This window comes from Dendropsophus ebraccatus, chromosome 1 (assembly GCF_027789765.1).
Source record: "Dendropsophus ebraccatus isolate aDenEbr1 chromosome 1, aDenEbr1.pat, whole genome shotgun sequence".
Classification (NCBI taxonomy): Eukaryota; Metazoa; Chordata; class Amphibia; order Anura; family Hylidae; genus Dendropsophus; species Dendropsophus ebraccatus.
The window spans coordinates 203,691,615-203,714,251 of NC_091454.1; the positions used below are offsets into that span (position 1 = coordinate 203,691,615).

Sequence of the window (22,637 nt, forward strand, 5' to 3'; positions counted from 1 at the left end):
CCCGTGCATAGAATGGTGTCTATGGCACGGGCGGAGAAGTGTGCGGCCGTGAACGGGTACGAGCTACAGAATCCGACGGAAATTCTCAGCTCGTGTTCCGTAGTGTGAACCTACCCTAACACCATGAGTGGCGTAGTTTTGTGCAAAATAGTGCACAGAGTCACATGCAAAAAAACACTGATGAAATCCTAACAATCTTAGTAAATCTTAGGCCAATGTCTGCATTGCCATTTTTTTTCCATTAAACTAATAACGTACAGTGCTGTGAGTTTAGGTTAAAGGGGTTATCTGGAGCTACAAAAAGCATGGCTACTTTCTTGCAAAACCAGCACCACCCCTGTCCTCAGGTTGTGTGTGGTACTACAATTCAGCTCCATTTACTTCACTAGAATGGAGCTGCGAAATCCCCACCCTAACTGGGGACAGGAGTGGTGCTGTTAGGCCCTCTTTACACGTCTGTGGCCGTTTTTACTGTCGGGGAACACTGATCAGGAAGCCTTTCAGGAGGCTTCAGAAAACCATCAGTGTTTCCAAACCGTGAAAACGGAGCATTTAACTATATGCACTTACAATTAAAGGGCTAGAGTCAGCCCCCGGAGGCCTTCATCTGGGTCCTGGGAACAAGCTGCCATGCAGGACATCAGGTACTCCGGACAGTTTCCAGATGAGCATCCAGAGCTCTCCGGAATTATGCACAGGTTCTATGGGGCATCTGTGCTGGGATTCTGAACTATTATAGGACTGGGCCTATGTTCCAGCACGGACACCCTTCAGGAAATGGATCAGAATTTTTTTTTAATTTTTTAAATTATGAAAGGGGCCTGGATACCCCCATGCTACTTGTCTATTTCATAGAGGAAGTGTTGGCTTAGTGACGTCCAACCAATGATCCTCCTTGATTTGTTATAAAAGGGCACTCTCCTGCTGCATGACCGTGGTGGCCTGGAGGAGCTGGAGTCATGTATGCACGCTGCTGCACCATTATTACTCTGGGAGTGTCAGGCACAGCTGAGCGCAAATTCAGCATTTTTCTTTTGCATTGGATTTTTATTTTGTCCCGGTACCTTATGGTTGCCTCAGAAACTGTATCGCCCAAAGTGCAGTTGCGTTCCTCCACACCCGGAACAGTATGCCCGGAGGGACACCTTATGCTCATTCCATTGCTATGAATACCTACAATTATGTGACTAATTCCATAAATATAAAATAGCAGTAAGTAAAGGCCTCTGTATACATCTAGGGCGTGTTCACACGGACAGCTAGCGTGCAAAACCACATGGGATTTACTATGAATTATCACCGATTCGCAGTGCAGTTTTTTACTTTATTCACTTCATTGTGTGTTACCTGTTTAACTTGTTCAGTCCATGAGTATGTCACCTAACAGCGCCACCTAGTGGTCATCAATGGAACTTCTGTTGATTTACATTGATGACACATCGAAAGTTTTGAATAATTTTATTACTTTTTTTTAAGTCCCTCTAGGGTACTTGACTATGTGGTTGCCTGATAACTTGTGCTGTACACTGCAATACATATATATTGCAGTAAACTGTCACAATGTCTCCTATTACAATCATCACAGGTGGGGATTAGTATGCAGAGACATAACAGGAGCAGCACCAGTCGTCTAACTACCTAGATGCTGCAGTTACTATTGACTGCAGCATCCGTGGGGTTAAAATGGTTATCCAGGATTAGAAAAACACGGCCAATTTGTTTTACAACTCAGTTCCATTGAAGTGAATGGAGCTTAATTGCTAAATTACACCCAAACTGGAGACAAGAGTTTCTGGAAGAAAGCGGCCATGTTTTTCTAATCCTGGATAACCCCTTTAATTGACCACACCTAGGTATGAATCCTGCCCCATACTTTATTTACCCCTGACATAAAAACGTGTGGTTTTGACTGGGCTTATCAATATTCAATACAAATATTGAATATTGATATTCATTAATCAATTAAATCGATATAAAAGTCTATAAAATGAAAAGAGGAGTGCATGAGTTCCTGGAGGTCTCACTGTCATTTCTGTTCCTTAGATGCGGAAACCTCGCCCTCAGAAGGAGCGGATCCAGTGGGATATCGGCATTGCCCATGCGGAGAAAGCCCTGCGGATGACCCGGGAGGAGAGGATAGAACAGTACACCTTCATTTATGTAGACCCAGAGACATCTCCCGAACCCAAAAAAGCAGCAGCAGCGGCCAGTAACAAAAGGAGTCGGAGGTCGACGTCTAGTAGTGAGGCAGAGCCCGCCCGTCCTAAAGAAGTCTCCTCTCCTCCTTCCAAGCACTCTGCCCCTGTACAGTCCCCTCCATCCAAGACAGACAATAAAGACTCAGTACCTGAAACTCGCAGGCAGAGCCAGAGGAAACAGGTTCAAGAAGAGGAGCCAACGCCGCCCCAGCCCCCTCCAGCAAAGATACCATGGAAGACGGCAGCCGCCCGCAAGTCTCTTCCTGCCTCAGTCCTATTACACAAGGGCACAATCGACCTTCAGAAGTGCAACATGTCACCCGTGGTGAAAATCGAAAACGTCCTCGCTCTCCACAATGCATCTCCTGATGGTTTTGAACAGTTCATATACACAACCAAGGTAAAGGATCACATCTCGGTTATCCTTAATGGTTAAGACAGGATGTACGGACTGAGCACAATAGGGGTTCTAGCTTTTGTTCTGTTAAGGTCCTCATACACTTTATACTTTTATCATCTCTCTGTTGGTTTGGCTGTCAGTATAAGGTGCATAGGCTCTCTTGACTGTCCACTGACATCAGATGTGATGGAAAGCCATTGCCCGACCCCTTCGTTTTCTGAGAGATAAGCCTCAGTCAGAGTTCTCTGGCTGAGGCTTAGGGTACAAACACACACACCGTATACGTAGCGTATTTACTGCTGCGATACGCAGCAGATTAGATCTAAATAACTGGACACAGCATCAAGTCTTCACCATCAAATCTGCTGCAGATCTGCTGCGTATCTGCTGCATATATACGGTGTGTGTGTTTGTACCCTTAAAGCAAATGTACCATCAGTTACATCGCTTTGTTTTCTTTTACATTAACAGACCGACGTCTGCGGGGGGTTGCTGGTGGCTTGGTCCTCTTTTTGAACCGCCGCACGATACTCATGCACGGCATCGGTCTATTCCCAAGCACCGGCTTGGTATGGAGCACTGACAGTCTCCCCTCCATTAGAATCAATGGAGTGGCATCACAGAGGAAAGGGGGCTTCATCACTCAGGGGACCAGCGGGACTGACCCCAGTGCTTCATGCCCAGCTGATGATCGGGAATAGACTGGTGTGCACGAGAACTGGGCGGTGGTTCAAAAAGAGGACCGAGACACTGGCATCCCCGCCCTGGCGCTGATCCATTCATGTAAAAAACCTAAAGTGATGTGCCTGAGGGTACATCCACTTTAACCCTTCCCTCACCATAGAAAACACAGGAACACTCAGCCATGCTTAATGTTTCTGTGTATGGGAAAGTCAGGAGGAGGACTGCAGTGATAGCTGATGGCGTAATGGTTGTTCTGCCGTCAGGTATCGAAGGTGTATGGCCAGCTTAAGTGTCTTGTAGTTAGCTTTATCTTTATTGTTTGCAAAGTTAAAAGTGGTTTTCCAAACATAGAAAAACCCTTTCAGAAAGGGTGCCACCCATGTCCACAGGTTGCGTCTGGTATTGCATCTTGGCTCGATTGAATAGGGCTGAGCAGCCGTACTATACACTGTACTTTTTACAGGAGAAAGTAGGCAAGTTTTCCTATTCTTGCACAACACCTTTAAAGGGGTTATCCTGGATTAGAAAGGCACAGCTACTTCCTTGCAAGAACAGCTCCATCCCTGTCCTCAGGTTGTGTGTGGTATTACAATTCAGCTCCATTCACTTCAATCGAACTGAGCTGCAAAACCCACACCCAAACTAAGGACAAAAGTGGTGCTGTTTCTTGAAGAAAGCGGACATGTTTTTCTAATCCTGGATAACCCCTTTAAGTGTATGTTCACACATCATAGAAATATGTGTGAAATATACTACTTATTGTACGACTCCCTTGGACGTACCCCGGCAGGAGCTGCGGTGTTCATTCTACTATGCCTGATATAGAGTTGTGCCTATAATCTAGCACAACTCTTCTAGGTGAGTGCTACACATTCCCCTCTGTGTTAGATACTCTTGCCATCTTTTATTGCACCAGGAGGCGCCCCCGCTCTCTTCTTTTTTTCTCTCTTTTACATCATAGAAATGTGTCATGCATTTCTAAAGAGGTCACGTAGCAGAAATCGGAAGTTGTTGCAGATGAGCATGAGGTTTAGCTCTGTAAAGTGACGCTAATCTGCCACTGCGACAATGTTGGTGTGGACCACCAGAGGTTTTTTATGTTTTTTTTATGGCTTTTTGTCAAACTTTATATGTAACAAATATATTTCTAAACACATATATAAGAAGAAAAAAGTACACATGCGGCCGGCTTTGAGGCCCAATAAATTCAATAAATAACGTCCGTTGTTGCACTTTGCATTAACAAACGCTTTTTATTGAAAGTGTCAAATGACATTGTTTTCTATGGAATCCCAGCCGCATTGTAGACACTCTGTATACACTCCGGCTGGGATTACATGCCACCGCGCAGAAAACTGACATGTCATTAAATAGCGGCTGCACAAAGTGACAGTGCAGACAATGTAAAGTGCGGCTCCGGACGTAGTTTACATTGTCTCCTATGGGTAATTAGAAATGCGGGCACATTTGGGTCCAATTCCAAAAAGTGATGTTCATTCGGCTGGTACTGGGGTTAACTTCACAGACAGTGGCCATTCTGTGACACGGCCGTGTCACAGAACGGCCTCTGAGATACAAAGTGTGAACGGGGTCTTAATCCGTTTTTGCCAGAAAAATTGAAGCGTTTGTGTGCATCCATTTTGTTCCATTTTTCCATTGACTTCCATTATAAAAAAGGGATCAAAACGCATCTTTTTTTTTTTTTTTTTTTTAACTTACCCTAAAACGTGGTCGACCACGTTTTTGTGTGCGCCTAAAAAAACAAAAAAAACTTTTGCTCCATTTTTTTATTATGGAAAAATGAATCAAAAAGTATGCACACAAATGCATGTTTTTTTCATCCGTTTATTTTTTGCAAAAACGGAAGAAAAAACTTATCGTGAACAGAAATTAAACGTCCATGCCATGTAAATCGCGTATCAAAAAGCATGAAACAGAATTGTAATGGCCCAGTTAATACTTAGGGTAGTATTACACGGAACGATTATCGTTTGAAAATTTTTTAAATCGTTCGGATTTGAATGATAATCGTTTAGTGTAATAGCAGACAACGATTAAACGACCAACCTTAAATCTTTGGTCGTTTAATAGAATTTAGACCTATTTTTATTGTTGATTGTTTGCAAATCGTTCGCACATAATAAGACGACGTTCGGTCGTTCGCAGTAGCAACGACAGGACGACCGCCATAACGATCATAAGTAACGATCATCGTTCTGTGTAATTGGGTGAACGATTTCAGGTCGTTTGAGTTTGTTTATCGTTAATCGTTGATGAATCGCTTTGTGTAATAGTACCCTTAGAATTATTATGGCAGCCCAAGAAATAAAAAAAAAAAAAGAAGTTAGGGCTGTTAAACCATCTCTGTATCTAAACTTGCTGACAAGAGTCTGGATGTTTAGAACCATAGGGGGTTAACAAACTGCTGGGCCCATGACATCACAACAGGACTTGCACGCCTCAGGAGACATCTGCAGATCCTGGTCATCCTGTGCCAAGAAGAGTTGTCACTGGGATCCTCCCGGCAGCTTCCTGTCTCCTGTACATAACATACGGCCATTATCATATACTGATCTATTTCCCTAGCTGAAGGCGGCCGTCCCTCCCTGCCCTCACACTGTGGCTGGTGATAAGTAATGGCCCCTCTGTCTGTTTAGATGACCTTTGTCTTGTGTTTATGTAGGACAGGCGTGTAGGCCTTATGGCAGTGTGTTATGGTGCGTTTCATTGCACAGCTGCTGTATGCCTGTGCCCTTTACATACCATTACATTGTGCTATAAAAGTGAGTTCCCTAAAAAGACAAAAAAAAATAATTAATTACTTAATCATCATTTTAATAGTGGGAAAAAAGTCAGAAAACTTTTTTTTTTTCACCCCCACCCATATAAATATTTTTTATACAAATATGTTTCTATATAAATAATTCTTCTATGAAAACAAAGACTGAAATGAAATAAATGACGGCTGATGAGGTTGACAAAAATTAAAGGAATTTTCTCGGCCCTTATGGACATAATTTCCCCGGAATTGAAGCAAATTGAAAACCCCCGAGGCTCTTATACACAGGCCGCTTATCGGAAATGAGTCTTTCTAGGAACGTTCGTGTTTGTTCACACATTCAGAGTTTTTTTTAATTACAATTTGTCTTTGGTTTCAATATTTGCAATTAAAAACATGACAGTGTGAACAAAGCCTTAAAGAGAAGCTGTCACTAAGACAATGCTTTGTAATCTATCACCATCATGTTATAGGGCAGTAAGAACTGAGCAGATTGATATATAATAGGGATGGTCCAAACGTGCCGAAGATCGGGTTAGTACGAACCTGGACTCTCGGCAATGATTCCCGCTGTCGTAAACCTTCGTGGAGAGGGTGGATACAGCGGGAGGACCACCTGGAAAGCCGGGATACAGCCACAGCCATAGGCTGTATCCCAGTTTTCCAGGCGGTCCTCCCGCTGTATCCACCCTCTCCACGGAGGTGGAAGACAGTGGGAATCATCGCCGAGAGTCCGGGTTCGTACGAACCCAAACCTCGGCAGGTTCGGACAATCGCTAATATATAACTTTGTGGGGAAAGAGTCAGTATAACTTGTAATTTATTGATTGAAATCCCTAATCATTCTGTGATAAGGAGTCCAGTGGGCGGAGTCACTCAATGGACTGGACTCTTTAGCATGGAAACATTAGATTTCAATCAATAAATTGAGGGTATACTGAATCTTTTCCCATAAAGTTATACATCAATCTGCTCAGCTTCTCCTGCTCTTTAACATGATGCCGCTAGATTAGAAATCATTTTCATGGTGACAGGCTCCCTTTAAAGGGCCAGCGATTTTTCGGCTGATTTGAATCTTTTGTGTGGCCCTATAGATTATTGTTAGAAGGTGCACGTCTCCTTGTCTTAACAACCTTGAGCGCTGATTTAGAGTTATGGTCATGTTAGACGGCCGGATGTACAGTGCAAGGGAGCGCCGATCATTGGCGCTCACTTACTGGCTCAGTAATAAAGCAGCCTTTTCTTAAACCAGCCGTCCAGCCTGCTTCACCTGATATGCGACCTATGATTTTTTTGACATGTTCACCTGATTTGGCAGATAATCGCTCCGTGTAATAGGACCTTTACCCTAGGGCTATTGTATCTCTCTCTGGCGTCTTCCATTATTGTTATAACATTTGTCTCAGACTCCAATCACTAATCCTCTGTCAGTGGACACATCAGCAAAGTGAACAGGTGAGAAAGAGGGCGAAACCGTCTCCTTTTTTTTTTCTTTACAAGTACAGCTTCCTCCAACACTGACCTGTAATGAGCTCTAAGAGGAGTAATGATAATGCCGACCAAGGGGGATTATGTCTCTAAATTCAGGTGGACATTGAAGGGGTATTTCACTCAAACTTAACTTTTGATATGTTGCTAGCCATGGTGAGACAATTCTTTCCATACTTGTTGCAGATAAAGCCTGTCAGGGACTTGTTTACATAATCTGTCTCAGAAAGGAGGGGGAGAAGGGGGAGACAGAGAAAAAAGCTCACACACAGATTTTTGTGTCTTCAGCAGACAGCAGCTGTTCAGAACTGGGGAAAGGAGACAGAATAGATAATAACAAGTATGAAAAGAATTGTTAGCCTCACCATGGGCAGCAACATGTTATGTTTGAGTGGAACACCCCTTTAAGTTCATTGATTCTAATGGATTGTAGGTGATGTAATTGGTCAGCACATTGTAACTGGAGCTGGACTCGTATGACATTTATTGTGAAAGACCTAGGCCAGGGCTGGAGCAGGATTGGTGGGGCCCCTATCACAGTGACCTATAGATGACCGCACGTGCACCTGGTGATTACTTACCAGTGACATGTATGGGAGCTATGGAGACAGCCAAGCCAGCAAGTCCCGTAGACTATGAAAGATCAAGCCATATGCATGCATGGCCACTTCACATCCTTCTGGACAGATAGGATCATTGAATTACTATTGGGAATTCCTCTAAACCTTAAAGGGGAACTCCAGAGAAAAAATATGTTTTAAATGAACTGGTGTCAGAAGGTTATATAGATTTGTAAATTACTTACATTTATAAATCTCAAGTACTATCAGCTGCTGTATGTCCTGCAGGAAGTGGTGTATTCCTTCCAGTATGACACAGTGCTCTCTGCTGCCACCTCTGTCTATGTCAGGAACGGTCCAGAGCTGTAGCAAATCCCCACAGAAAACCTCTCCTGCTATGGAAAGTTCCTGACATGGACAGAGATGGCAGCAGAGAGCACTGTGTTAGACTGGAAAAAATATGGCAGGACATACAGCAGCTGATAAGTACTGGAAGACTGGGGATTTTTAAATAGAAGCATTTCACAAGTCTGTATAACTTTCTGACACCAGTTTTTGTTTTTCTGGAGTACCCCTTTAAGCGTCCCACCCAGTCAGCTAGAGATGCGGTGGTATGTCGGCTTCTATTCTAATCTCATATATGTTTGTTTTCAAGGGTGTTGGTAACAAGACAGAAATCACAGTCAAAGCTCCGGAAAAGACGTCTGTACCCTCCCCCAATTTGAAGGCGGAGAAAATGTCAGCACAACACACGCCTGCTCCTGAAACCTCATCGGGGGCCACAGGTAGGCAAACTGCACGTGTCTGCCCCTAACACTCACCTCCCTACTGCCAAAGTGAAAGGGGGAGGGGGGAAGAGACTGTTGAGCCCGCCGCCAAGATCTATAAACGTAATTATACGGAGAGAGGACATCCCCCCAGAATCAGTATTCTCTCAGAACTGCGCTGTCACCCCTTTCATATTTTTTGTTATATGCTGCTTTTTGTGCAATAAACGATACAAAGATAACATGACGTCTGCATTGTTCAGTGGGTTTTCTGTTGTAAGTGTTTTACTTTGTGCAGATGAGATGGGGCTGGCTTGCAGGGCTTTTCCACGCTGCTATGCTAGGCCTGGCTGACAACAGCTGACTCCATAGCAATAGCTTGTATAGCAGGGATGGAATATATCTGCATCACAGCTTTGTATAGAAAGATTTTTAGACAACACTATGGGAGCCAGAGATATTGATCAGAGAAACATCAACGTGATCCCCCTACCGTATCAAAAGAGATGGTTCTATGTTTTTGTCAGTCTGCTTAAAGGGATTATCCAGGCTTAGAAAAACATGGCCGCCTTCACCCAGAAACATCACCTCTGCTGTCCTCCGTGTCGGTGTGGTATTGCAGCTCAGTTCCCTTAAAGTGTATCTGTCGTTTACATTTTTTTTTTTTTTTTGCAGAAAACGATAGTACAGATGATTTTAAGAAACTTTGTAATTGGGTTTATTAGCCGAAAAATGCATTTTTATCATGAAAAGGCAGTTTAAAGCTCTCCCCCCTGTTTTCATGGTTGTCTATAGAGAGGGGAGGGGGGGATGGGTGGAGGGAGATGAGGCATCAGGACGACAAAGAGTTAATTTACAGCTACATCACCGGCTATCTGCTCTGAAGTCAGCACTGGCCTCTCTGGCATCTGAACACCGGCTTTCACACAGGTCCCACTGTGTAATCCTTTATTCTCTGCTGGTGACTAGTCTCCCTCCTCCCCCCTCCCCTCTCCATAGATTACACAGGGCTCGTCTGATGTAAAAGAGTCGAGATTTCCTGATAATGAGCAGTGGATGAGAGAGAGGGGGGGGTGGCCTGGGGAAAGGCTTTTTGAATGCAGATAATGGCATATTTGCCTAATAAACCCAATTACAACTTTTTTCGAAATCACCTGGACTATTGATTTTTGCAAAAGAAAAAACAAAAAAAACAACACGACACTGACACTTTTTAATGTTTCCAATAAATATTACAGAACATGTCCAGAACATGAGCCCCTTTAATTGTTGATCTTAGTATAACCTCCATCCATTACTGCTGCCCATTGAGACATTAACATTAGCGTTCAGAGATCCTATGGTTAGACACCTCGCACATTTATGAACGTGAACCATGTATACATTAGTGTTACAGTTTTTGCTAATATAATTAAAATAAAGTGTGATCCATACCTGAAGCTGCCTCTCCCCCCCCCCCCCCCCCCCCCCCAAGCGACTACAACTGAGCTTGTGTTCACACATTGCACTTACCTCTTATCCCTCTTACCACTGTAGATACTGCTTGCATAACATAGTGCAGAGGCTGCTGTGATCACATGGCTCTCTTAGGTAACTCCCTTTGCAGACACATACAGCTTGCAGTTCCCGGTCTGTTATGTTCAAACAAGTTCATGTGTATGAGGAGGACAGGAGATAACCTTTCGTCTGAAAGTTATGGAATGTGTATAAACACCTTAAAGTGTCACTGTAGTATTTTTTGTTTTTATTTTTTTCAGTAATCAATAGTCCAGGTCATTTTAAGAAACTTTGCAATTGGGTTTATCAGGCAAATATGCCATTATCTGCATTCAAAAAGCCTTTCCCAAGGTCCCCCCTCCCTCCTCTCTCTCATTCACTGCTCATTATCAGGAAATCTCGACTCTTTTACATCAGTCCCCCCCATAGATCAGTAATCTATGGAGAGGGGAGGGGGGAGGAGGGAGATTAGTCGCCAGCAGAGAACAAAGGATTACACAGCAGGAGCTGTGTAAAAGCCGGTATTCAGAGGTCAGTGCTTGACTGTCAGAGGAGATAGCTGGTGATGTAGCTGTAAATTAACTCTTTGTTGTCCTGTTTGGTGCCTCATCTCCCTACACCCCTCCACTCTCCATAGAGAACAATGAAGACAGGGGGGAGAGCTTCAAACTGCTTTTTCATGATAAAAATGCATTTTTCGGCTAATAAACCTAATTACAAAGTTTCTTAAAATCGCCTGTACTATTGATTTCTGTAAGAAAAAAAAAAAGTAACAACACTTAAAGGCACACAGGACTTTGATACTTATGGATTTCATAGAGAGTATCCGCAACTCAAGACATCTATATGCCAGAACGGGGCTTTGTATCACATGAATTGGAGATCTCCCTCCTGGCTAAGTGCAAAGGTTCCTAATGGCTGAGAGCTGAAACCTGTGAAGGAGGGACCTGAAAGGCTGACAAGCAGAAAGAGACCATCCCTCCCCATGTTTCCTATACCTGGTATGAAAGGTTACTACAGTGCAATAGTAAGGAAGGTTTCACACTTCGCTGTTTTTAGAAAAAGTCCTTGCAGTTCTGAACTGGCAGGATATTTCTCTGGCTTTTTTTTTATCCCCAAAAATGGCAATGTGTGAATCCACCCTAAAGAATACGTCCTGACGTGTTCCACTGACATCACACATTACAAGTGCCACATCTACCATGGACCCCTGGCCTACTGCATCTATTCTGTGTCATTCACCATATAGGACTGTATGTATCCATTGCCCTCAGGACAGGCTTCTCTATGGTAACAGCAGAGGTATACTTATTGCTACAACACACATTGACTTTTTCCCACTTTTTTTTAGTTCATCCTGGTAAGTTCCTAGTTAGGTGGTCATCTGTAAGGTGTAAGCTGCGCTTGCCAATAGTGCCCCCTTCAGGGATGGTTGATATTTGGAGGGGTTGCAGATTTGGCAAAATGTGACAAAAAGTCTTGTGGAAAACATGTCACGCTTCTTATAGCCCCATGACAGTATTTGGGATATGTCACCAATATAGCAGCCATTCATATACCTCCTTATACCTTCAATATCAAAGCATTTATTCAGGTGAGGCTAGAATGCTTTAAGGCAGCACATAGAGTTCCTACAGGTCCATATCACAGTCCATACACCATATTATGGGTCTTATTGTGGGAGTCTAAAGCTTTTTATACTTCAGCAGTATCTCCCATTGGCAGAATCCAGGATCAGCTATCATATGCAGGATTCTGCTTAAAGTGTCACTGTCGTTTATATTTTTTATTTTTTTTTGCAGAAATCAATAGTACAGGCGATTTCAAGAAACTTTGTAATTGAGTTTATTAGCCAAAAAATGCATTTTTTTCATGAAAAAACCAGTTTGAAGCTCTCCCCCTTTTTCATGGTTCTCACCAAAACAGGACAACAAAGAGTTAATTTACAGCTACATCACCGGGCTATCTCCTCTGAAGTCAGCACTGACCTTTCTGACCACTGAATACTGGATTTTACACAGGTCCCGCTGTGTAATCCTTTGTTCCCTGCTCTCCGCTGGTGACTAATCCCCCTCCTCCCCTCTCCAAAGGTTACACAGGGCCCGACTGATGTAAAAGAGTCAAGATTTCCTGATAATGAGCAGTGGATGAGAGAGAGGAGGGGGAGCCTGGGAAAAGGCTTTTTGAATGCAGATAATGGCATATTTGCCTAATAAACCCAATTACAACGTTTCTTAAAATCGCCTGAACTATTGATTTCTGCAAAAAAATGAAAAATAAATAAATGACAGTGACACTTAAAAGAATAAAGCATTACTGTCGTTACCAGTATTTTTTGACAAGTCTGATACTGAAGTTACTGGTGGCTCTGGGTCTCACTCCTAAGATCCACTGTGATCCTGAGGTATATCTGGGAGAAGTGCTCGGCAGCACGCTTCACCCCCCAGCTGTTAATCAAAACCGGCTCGTTTGCTCCACTAGAATGTATGGAGTGAGGGGGTTGGAAGTTTCTGCTGGTGGGGGAATGGACAGTCTTGCCGGCTGGATCTCTGGATTTTGGTATTGGGACCCAGTGTGATCAGTATTTTTTAACATGTCTGGAGAAATAGGAAAATTTAATGAAAATGCCAGTAATGCTGTAAAGCGTACCAGTTGCAGACATTTTTTAAAAAAGAAATCAACAGGGGTTGTGACCACGAGCAGTTTTGCAATATACTTTTTTCTATGTTTAAAACAATGTTATACTATTTGGCCAAACTGTGCTGCATGCTTCCTCCGTGCCGATATTTGGTCTTTTCTATGTTCAGAAAGAGAGACCAAACACAGGACGTTCCCCGTCCTTTTCCGCTCACACAAGGAAAGACACTTCCTTATCATGCTGGGCAATTAAAGAGGTACGTACTCTGGGCTGCTGCTTCCTGGTCTGAGCTGCGACTTGAGATGTGAGGCGGGACTCCGCTACGACCTGAATGTCTCATGCCGCAGCTCAGACCAGGAAACGGCAGCCGGACGGGAGAATGGGGTGGCGCGATCCAGGACCCGGCACTTGATCCGGGGAGGTAAGTGAATGGCAGCTTCTATATCCACCCCCTCCCCAGCCGGGAACATGGGAACCCACAAAATAAGCATTAAGGCTCATAAAAGGGGCAGGCTGTATTTTAACCACACAAGCCAATGCTGTAAGGACACCCACCATCGTCTATTTTTAGAGCACCATTCCCAGAACACATGGCTATAGCATATGAATCGTAGACATCTTGAAGATCAGGATGTTCTGGGTAGGGCGAGTTCTGGTTAGTCCTCAGCAATAAGGGGAAGGTTCTAGGTAACAGTTACCGCTTCTTGGTTCTCTCTACCAAAGGTGGGTCCTTTTACAGTCCTTACAGGCACTGACCCAATGATGGATTAATGCACAACACAGTTTCTTTTTACTAGGAACCTCTGAGAAGAAACACCAGAGAAGGTCCAATCGGACTCGTTCAGAATCTGAGAAGTCCTTGGACTCCGTGCCAAAGAAGAAGGTGAAAAAAGAGCAGGTGGGTTGCATGAGCCGTTTGCTTTCTCTTCTCATCCGGTTGTAAGATCAGTGGTGTCCATGGATTGTGGTTACTTGTCACATTAACCTTACAGCTCATCCCTGCCTAAATGTGTGCCGCCATGACTTGTATCTAATCTGTACTATTAAAGCCTACAACACATCTGCCTTGCATTTTTTTTCTTTATTATTTTCTATTGTTTTGTCATGATGTACCGATTCTATTCAGACAGCCAGTCATGGCTTCTCGTATAGGAGTTTATGGGGCAATGCACACAGGTGGGAACCAGAATCTATAGGGAAATCCATTCATGCAGAATTGTTTGTGGATTTCTCCATTTATTTGCTGGTTTAGTTTTACACCAAAAGAAAAAAAAAAATCGACAAAAATTTAAAAGGGACTTGTCACCACTCCTGACCTGTCTGCGATGTCTATGAAACAACAGTTCTGGATCAGCTATTTTTTATAGGTCTGTGTTGTGTTGTTGCTAAAACACAGGCAGGAGTGGTGACAGGTCCCCTTTAAGTCCGGCCCCTTTCCTGTGAAATCACACCTGCCTTCCGGTAAGTCACACTCTTTGTCTAAAACATATTGGGGAAGATTTATTATGTTCTTTGCTGTTCATTTCTGTAATTCTCATTTTTTTGGTGCACTCTTTTTGTGCCCTTTTTGTTTGCACCAAAAAATACATTTGATTGTGCCTTGCCCACCCCATTAGTTGTTGTGAAAATGCCTATGGATTTGTCTAGCCAAGTTAAGTCCTGCAAACATTTTATTAAAGTATTGTATTACCCCCAAAAAGTTATACACTTACCAATGCATCAAGGCTTCACTTCCTGGATAAAATGGTGATGTCACTTCCTGCATAACATGGTGATGTCACTTCCTGCATAACATGGTGATGTCACTTCCTGCATAACATGGTGATGTCACTTCCTGCATAACGTGGTGATGTCACTTCCTGGATAACGTGGTGATGTCACTTCCTGGATAACGTGGTGATGTCACTTCCTGGATAACGTGGTGATGTCACTTCCTGGATAACATGGTGATGTCACGCCCGACTCCCAAAGCTGTGCGGGCTGTGGCTGCTGGAGAGGATGATGGCAGGGGGACACTGAGGGACACAGGGAACTGGAGGGACACTGAGCATCCCTCCGCCATCATCCTCTCCAGCAGCCACAGCCCGCACAGCTCTGGGAGTCGGGCGTGACATCACCATGTTATCCAGGAAGTGACATCACCACGTTATCCAGGAAGTGACATCACCACGTTATCCAGGAAGTGACATCACCATGTTATCCAGGAAGTGAAGCCTTGACGCAGTAGTAAGTGCAGGGAAAAAAAGCACTTTATAAGCATTTCCTGTAAGAAGTCTATATTGGGGATTTGTATAACTTTTTCACCGGATTTCTCCTTTAATTGATAAATTCCATTCTCTATAGCAGCTCACATGCCATATAAACTTGTACGGGGCTATGTATCATTAGCGCAGGGTCTGACTGGAGTAGTACTAAAGAATATTTTTGGCGCAAAATAAAAAAAAATTGCATATGATTAATCAGGCTAAAAAAGTATCTAATATAAACTATGCCTCCTCTGAGGCCTTATATTAGGCATTAACGCCGATACAAACCGCTCAAATATAGCTCAAAAAGCTTGATAAATGCTGCACAAAAATATAAGCTGTGTGCAAGAGCACCCTTTTCCGCTAAAATAATGGCGCAAAAAGAATGATACATATGCCCCTTAGTCTGAAAGTTCTTTGTTTTGCATGCATAGTGGAACAGATTGAAACAAGGCAGGCACACACACGTATCTATCTCTATCTCTCATATATATATATATATATATATATATATATATATATATATACCAGAACCCACTTCCCAGGCACCCCTTGCAGAGCATACAGAAAAGAGTGAGGTATTACAGACATACAAAGCATGTGCACTTCTCGTTCCATGTTTCTCCGAAACCCCATAAATAAGACCTAGCTTTATTTTCCAGGCTTTTTGGAGTAGGATTGAAATAATCTGCACAGTTACAGTCAGCTGACCAGATCCCTCAGGGTACTATTACACAAAACAATTATCGCCCGGACGTGGATGATTACCGGCCGTTCCGGCCAATAATCGTTTTGTATAATAGGTCATACTTAAGGCCCTATTCCACGGGCCGACAGTGAGGAGCAAACGAGCGCTATTAGTGCTTGTTTGCTCCTCGTTCGCGACTCACTGCCGCCGCTATTCCGCGGGGAGGTGCGGGGGGGGGGGGGGGGGCTGCCCATGTAATCACTAGATCCTCCGGGCAGCCCATAGAGGATAGCAGCGATCTGCTGCCACCGCTCCTATTCCACGGAGCGACGGCAGCAGATCGCTGCTATCACAGTCATTTGTCTTTCAACATGGTTGAAAGACAAACGACGCAACGATCGTTGCCTTCTATTCCACGGGACGATTATCGGCCGCATCGAATAGGGCCTTTAGGGTCCATTTACACAGAAAGATTATTTGACAGATTATCTGCCAAAGATTTGAAGCCAAAGCCAGAAATGGATTTGAAAAATGGAGAAATCTCAGGCTTTCCTTTATGATCTTTGTTTTTAAAGATCATAAAGGAAAGCCTGAGATTTCTCCATTTTTCAAATCCATTTCTGGCTTTGGCTTCAAATCTTTGGCAGATAATCTGTCAAATAATCTATCTGTGTAAATAGATCCTGAAAGACAACAATCAGCCAACATGAACAATATTGGCTGATCGTTGTCGTTCAGCAAGAATACGACAACAATGGCAACTGCCGCCAGGGAGAAAAAAAAATCCTGGACTAAGATCAAGTGGAATCATATGAGCAGGGGCCCCACACAGACTCCTAGATACTTTACATTGATCATATATATACTACGCTCCGGAGACATAGTCTGGAGAAAGCAACTTGGTATATGATAGAGCTGTCCGGATCTTATTCCAGTTGCGTCGTGACATATACATAGGGCGTTTATGAAGTACAAATAATAAACATCACTGTCAGTGAAGAGTTGGGAGGCCTCCCTTGGACTATTTGCCACTTTTTCCAATTTGGTTAGCTAAAGATTGGGGACATAGAACTGCTATTCCTACTTGGTATTCTCAGTGTATTCCTATGAGATGCAGCTTCAGCATACTTAGCCCTGTCAGTTCTTACAAACACGAGGAAGGTAAGAACATTGTGAAACTTTATCTCATAGGTCACACTAGGAATACTGCAGATAGCGGTGATGCATGGTGTAAGTATGGTCTAACTCTGCAGGTAATCATGGTTGGGACTCACCCTCTATATCACTGCTCTCCTGGTCTCCATACATAGGGTACAAATTATATCTTCAGCAGCACTCTATGCATAGGGGGGCATAAAGATGAACAAAGAAGGCAAGGCTTTGTGGTGAGAGGAGGTATGTCAGGAGGAAGGACGTCAGCCACACAGGGAAGACTGACATCCTGTCTATACAGTACAGCATGCACTGAACTGGTGGTCTGAGAGGTGATCACATGACCCAGATATAATAATTGTGTATGGATGCACCTGAGCTGGATGAAACAAGTGACACTGCAGGAATATGCTGCTGAATTACTATTACATGTACAGGGTATTGAAACGTACCTACCTGGCCCCTTGCAGCCCCCGTTCCATGGACTTCTAGTCCCCCCCCCCAGCTCATCCGTTGGAGGGGAACGGAAGGGGCAGATCAGTGCCAGTAATATATAACCAAACAGAATCCCGGAATACCACATAAAGGCCTAAGGTAACAACAACAACTTGTCTAAAGCCCCTTGAAGGAGAAAATACAAACTATTAAACAGGTTTTTTCCAACCCACATGATAGGGGATAATGGGGATGGGTGGGACCCCCACCAGGAAAATTGTCCCCTAAGGTAAATAGGGAATAACTTTTGCTGTTGGGGGAAAAAAATAAGTAAAAGTACAGTATACCAGTAAAAGAGTAGTGTACATATAGTGTGCATGTGTAGTACATAGAGGCTGTGGACCTCTATGTAAGAGTTAGGCCCCTTCACACGTCCGTGTCAGTTCTTACCGTCAGGAGACTTCAGGAAACAATAAGTAGTCCTCTCCATTATGAGCCCAGTAGTCCTGGATATTCATGAGCTCCAGCAAACTCTTCCCTCAAGCTGCTGATTGGCAGTTATCTATCCATGCTGTGTATAGGCAGCCAACTGTCAATTAGCAGGTGTTAGGGAGGGGTGTGGCAAGAATGCTATTCTCCTGCATATTAGGAGAACGGCTGAACAGAATCATGTAAACAATACATTGTTCTGTCTTTTCTGGCACTAGTTTATTCTGCCCTCATTTACTGACAGATTCCCTTTAAATGTGTGTGCTTCTGCTCAATACGAGCACATACAGGCAGGGCCAGGCAGAATTCCTGTTGTTTCCATAGGGTTCTATGGGGCATCTCTGCTGGAATTCCTGATGAAGATAGGACAGGATCTATCATTTCCTGACCTATTTTCAGGCAGGGACACCCTTTAGTAAAAAATCCTCACGTGTGCCCATGTCTAATACAACCCTATGGGTTCAGAAATCTATCCTATTTCCTGACAAGAAATCTGGATATATTTTCCTGACATATGCACTAGACCTTAAAACACAGTTGCTGGCAAAGAAACAAAAAAAACGGCCAAATAGTAGCGTCGGATTGCTGCAAAGTCCGTCCTGCATTTATATCTCAGGCAGACATGTAATGATTATAGGTGAGACACTGGGTCTTACCACAAGAGGGCGTAAAAGTGCCTCTCCTACTGCCCTAAAAAAGGCTCTCAAAGGCTACTTTTGGACAGTGTACATCTTGACTGGTATAAATGCATCTACGGTATGCTCAGAAACATTTTGCCCAGTTGACAGACTATGGGAGGAGACATCACTGGACTGAGATAAACACTATTGTATTTGATCCCCTGGTACAAGCAGCTCCTACAGTTTCCCCTGTCCACCATCCAGGCATAGGTGGCTCCTTCATTACCACTTCACCCCATCTCTACCCTACTACTAGGTGCTTAGCTGATCTGATGTGATAGTTTGGTTCTAGTTTGGAGGCCTCACGGTGAGTGCTAGAGATTAGTGCGACTTGAGGGGACAGTGTCCTCCCCACATCATCACACCAGCAGGCGACAGTGTGTCCTCCCCACATCATCACACCAGCAGGGGGCAGTGTGTCCTCCCCACATCATCACACCAGCAGGGGACAGTGTGTCCTCCCCACATCATCACACCAGCAAGGAGCAGTGTGTCCTCCCCACATCATCACACCAGCAGGGGGCAGTGTGTCCTCCCCACATCATCACACCAGCAGGGAGCAGTGTGTCCTCCCGACATCATCACACCAGCAGGGGGCAGTGTGTCCTCCCCACATCATCACACCAGCAGGGGGCAGTGTGTCCTTCCCGCATCATCACACCAGCAGGGGACAGTGTGTCCTCCCCACATCATCACACCAGCAGAGGGAAGTGTCCTCAACATCATCACACCAACAGGGGCAGTGTGTCCTCCTCACATCATCATACCAGCAGGGGGAAGTGTGTCCTTCCCACATCATTACACCAGCAGGGGGAAGTGTCCTCCACATCATCACACCAGCAGGGGGCAGTGTGTCCTCCCCACATCATCACACCAGCAAGGAGCAGTGTGTCCTCCCGACATCATCACACCAGCAGGGGGCAGTGTGTCCTCCCCACATCATCACACCAGCAGGGAGCAGTGTGTCCTTCCAACATCATCACACCAGCAGGGGGCAGTGTGTCCTCCCCACATCATCACACCAGCAGGGGGCAGTGTGTCCTTCCCACATCATCACACCAGCAGGGGACAGTGTGTCCTCCCCACATCATCACACCAGCAGGGGACAGTGTGTCCTCCCCACATCATCACACCAGCAGGGGGAAGTGTCCTCAACATCATCACACCAACAGGGGCAGTGTGTCCTCCTCACATCATCATACCAGCAGGGGGAAGTGTGTCCTTCCCACATCATTACACCAGCAGGGGGAAGTGTCCTCCACATCATCACACCAACGGGGGCAGTGTGTCCTCCCAACATCATACCAGCAGGGGGAAGTGTCCTCCATATCATCACACCAGCAAGGGGCAGTGTGTCCTCCCCACATCATCACATCAACAGGGGGCCATGTGGCGCTTCACAGTACAGTCAGGATTGAAGCGATCACTAGAGATTAGCGCAACTTGTGCATGCTTGAGTCTGATCACTCAGCATTTGAATACCGGTGGATGAAGAAGTTGGATGCAGCACTAGGAATTCCTGGAAAACATGGAAAAATCCATATGAAATGTATCCATGTTTTCCAGGACTCCCTAGGGCTGCCTCCAATTTCTTCAGCCACCAATAATTAAATGGCGAGCGATCCGAGTTGAACTCCTCTCTAGTGATTGCTTCAATCTTGACTGTACTGTAAAGCGACAAACTTCCCCCTTGCTGGTGTGATGATATGGGGAGGACACACTGCCCCCTGCTGGTGTGATGATGTGGAGGACATTTCCCCCTGCTGGTGTGATGATGGAGTCTATGGCACAGGTGGAGAGTGAAGCAGGAGCACGTGGGGACGAGTGGTGGAGTCCGCCGCAAGTCCTCCACGTGTTTTCCTCAGTGTGCACATACCCTAAGCAAGCGCCATAAATCTTTCCCATAATACACTGCAGAACACTGAGCTTTTCTGATTGCACACCCCTTTAAGTTGGTTTTATGTATACCGCATGGTCTGTTTTTTTTTTTCTACACTGGATCCAGCTCAGTGGAATAGTGTAGAGGTCCGCACTCTTCCATCCAGCAAACTCTGCCGCACATGCTCCAAATGGAGGCCATAGGCTTTATCCATAATTTCCAGGACTCCCTAAGAGGGCATCTAACTTCTCCAGAAGGCAGGAGTCAAATGCTGAACATTTGGGTTCCGAGAACGTTGCTGAACCCGAAATTTTTGACCGGTCCACTTGACACAACTACGCGTCTGTGTAACATGGGCTCCGGGACCGAATGTGGACCTGTTGTTTTCTATGCGGCTAGTGTCACATCTGTAGCAAAAAAAAATAGGACCGCTCAATATACATCCTGTATTTGCAGGACAGATAGGCCAATACAAATCAATGGGTATGTGCTAGAACCCCGATGAGAGCTCCTCCTGGCAGATCTACAAAGTACGGATGCAATGCGGAAGATGGATGAAAAAATTGTGTACAGCGAACCTGGACAGAAGACTGGAAAGAAGATTCCTACTATAAGACTGCTTGATAAATCTCCTCCATAGTCTTTATTTTCTCCTGTACATAGAATAAGCCATTAATATCTGATCAGTGGGAACTAGCCATTGTCTGTATGCTCCTATATATAGAGCAGACAGCGCCATACATTGTGTAGTGGCCATGCTGGGTTACTGCAGCGAGGCATCCATTCACTACCATAGGATTTGAGCTGCAGTATCCCAGCACTGCCACTACACAATGTATGGCGCTGTTTGCTGTGGCTCTGTATATGGGAGCACATTGATATATTGGTATCTACCCCCATTTATCAGATTTTAGTGGCCTGGAAAGTCCCCTGGTTGGCATGCCAATCCTGTGCCCAGTCCTTATGCCAGTTATAGCCTCCATGCTAACACACCTACTGCCTATGGAGGATCCCCAAGCTTCCTGCTCCCCTTTACAATTGCATGAAAATTGGTGAATGCAAGAAACCACCACTAGGGGGAGCACACACTGTACTGAACTGAATCCCAGCTGTAGAAATATAAAATGCAAGGTGCTCCCCCTAGAGGTGGCTGCTGCAAATGCCTGACAGGAAGTAGCCCCACCCTGTGCTGCACCACACACTGCCTGTAGGGGGCCCTGTCACAGTCCTGGCTGGGGTTAAGCAGGAGCTTCTATGATGGTGAGTACAGCTGGGTAAGCTGCCATGGGAGGGAGGAATAAGTAAATAAAACTGGTTGTTCATAGTAACCAATCACAGCACAGCTTTCATTTTCAATCAGCTGTATATAAACTGAAAGCTGTGCAGTGATTGGTTGCTATGGACCACCTGATCCATCCAGTCTGCCCTTATAGTATTTCCATTCTTATTATCCTAGGATAGATATATCTTTATCCCAGATAGGTTTACATTCACTTACTATAGATTTACCTACCACCTCTGCTGGAAGGTTGTTCCAAGCATCTACTACTCTTTCAGTAAAGTAGTACTTTCTCATGTTGCTTCCGATCTTTCCCCCAATAACCTCAGATTGATCCGCAACGAATTTCCATGAGGTTTCAGAGTGAAACTCCGTCTCCCATTGACTTTAATGGGAGTGTATACACAATGCTGACTGTATATATAATGCTGACAAACATCCACATGATTTTTAACCCATTAATGTCCTTACAGGAGCCATAACCCTATTACTTTTCTGCCTACTAAGAGTAGTCTTGATTCTTCAGGTCACTACAATTACAATAATACCCAATTCATATTTTTATATATTTTTAAAGTTAGATGTTTTCTGTTGAAGCAAATGTACCACCGGTTTGTGTGATCAAAACGGATCCGTTTTTTTTTTGACGGACACAAAAAACGTTGCTGACACTATTTTTTTTGTCCGTTAAAAAAAATGGATCCGTTAAACGTATGCTAAAAACGCAGTGTGAACCCAGCCTTAGGGGGCATTCACCTGTCTATAGAATGTGGTCGGT

General features: G+C 44.4%; 1 protein-coding gene across 4 annotated transcripts in view; it reads left to right on the plus strand.

Annotated features, from left to right (window-relative positions):
• The window catches only part of NSD3 (nuclear receptor binding SET domain protein 3), an 87,773-nt gene that overhangs the window by 29,603 nt on the left and 35,533 nt on the right, over positions 1–22,637 (plus strand). For all 4 annotated transcript variants that reach the window (XM_069945085.1, XM_069945094.1, XM_069945104.1 and 1 more), the window contains exons 5-7: positions 2,044–2,598; positions 8,765–8,894; positions 13,809–13,909. In XM_069945085.1, the coding sequence (XP_069801186.1) occupies positions 2,044–2,598; positions 8,765–8,894; positions 13,809–13,909 (786 nt within the window). The remainder of the gene's footprint in view (positions 1–2,043; positions 2,599–8,764; positions 8,895–13,808; positions 13,910–22,637) is intronic.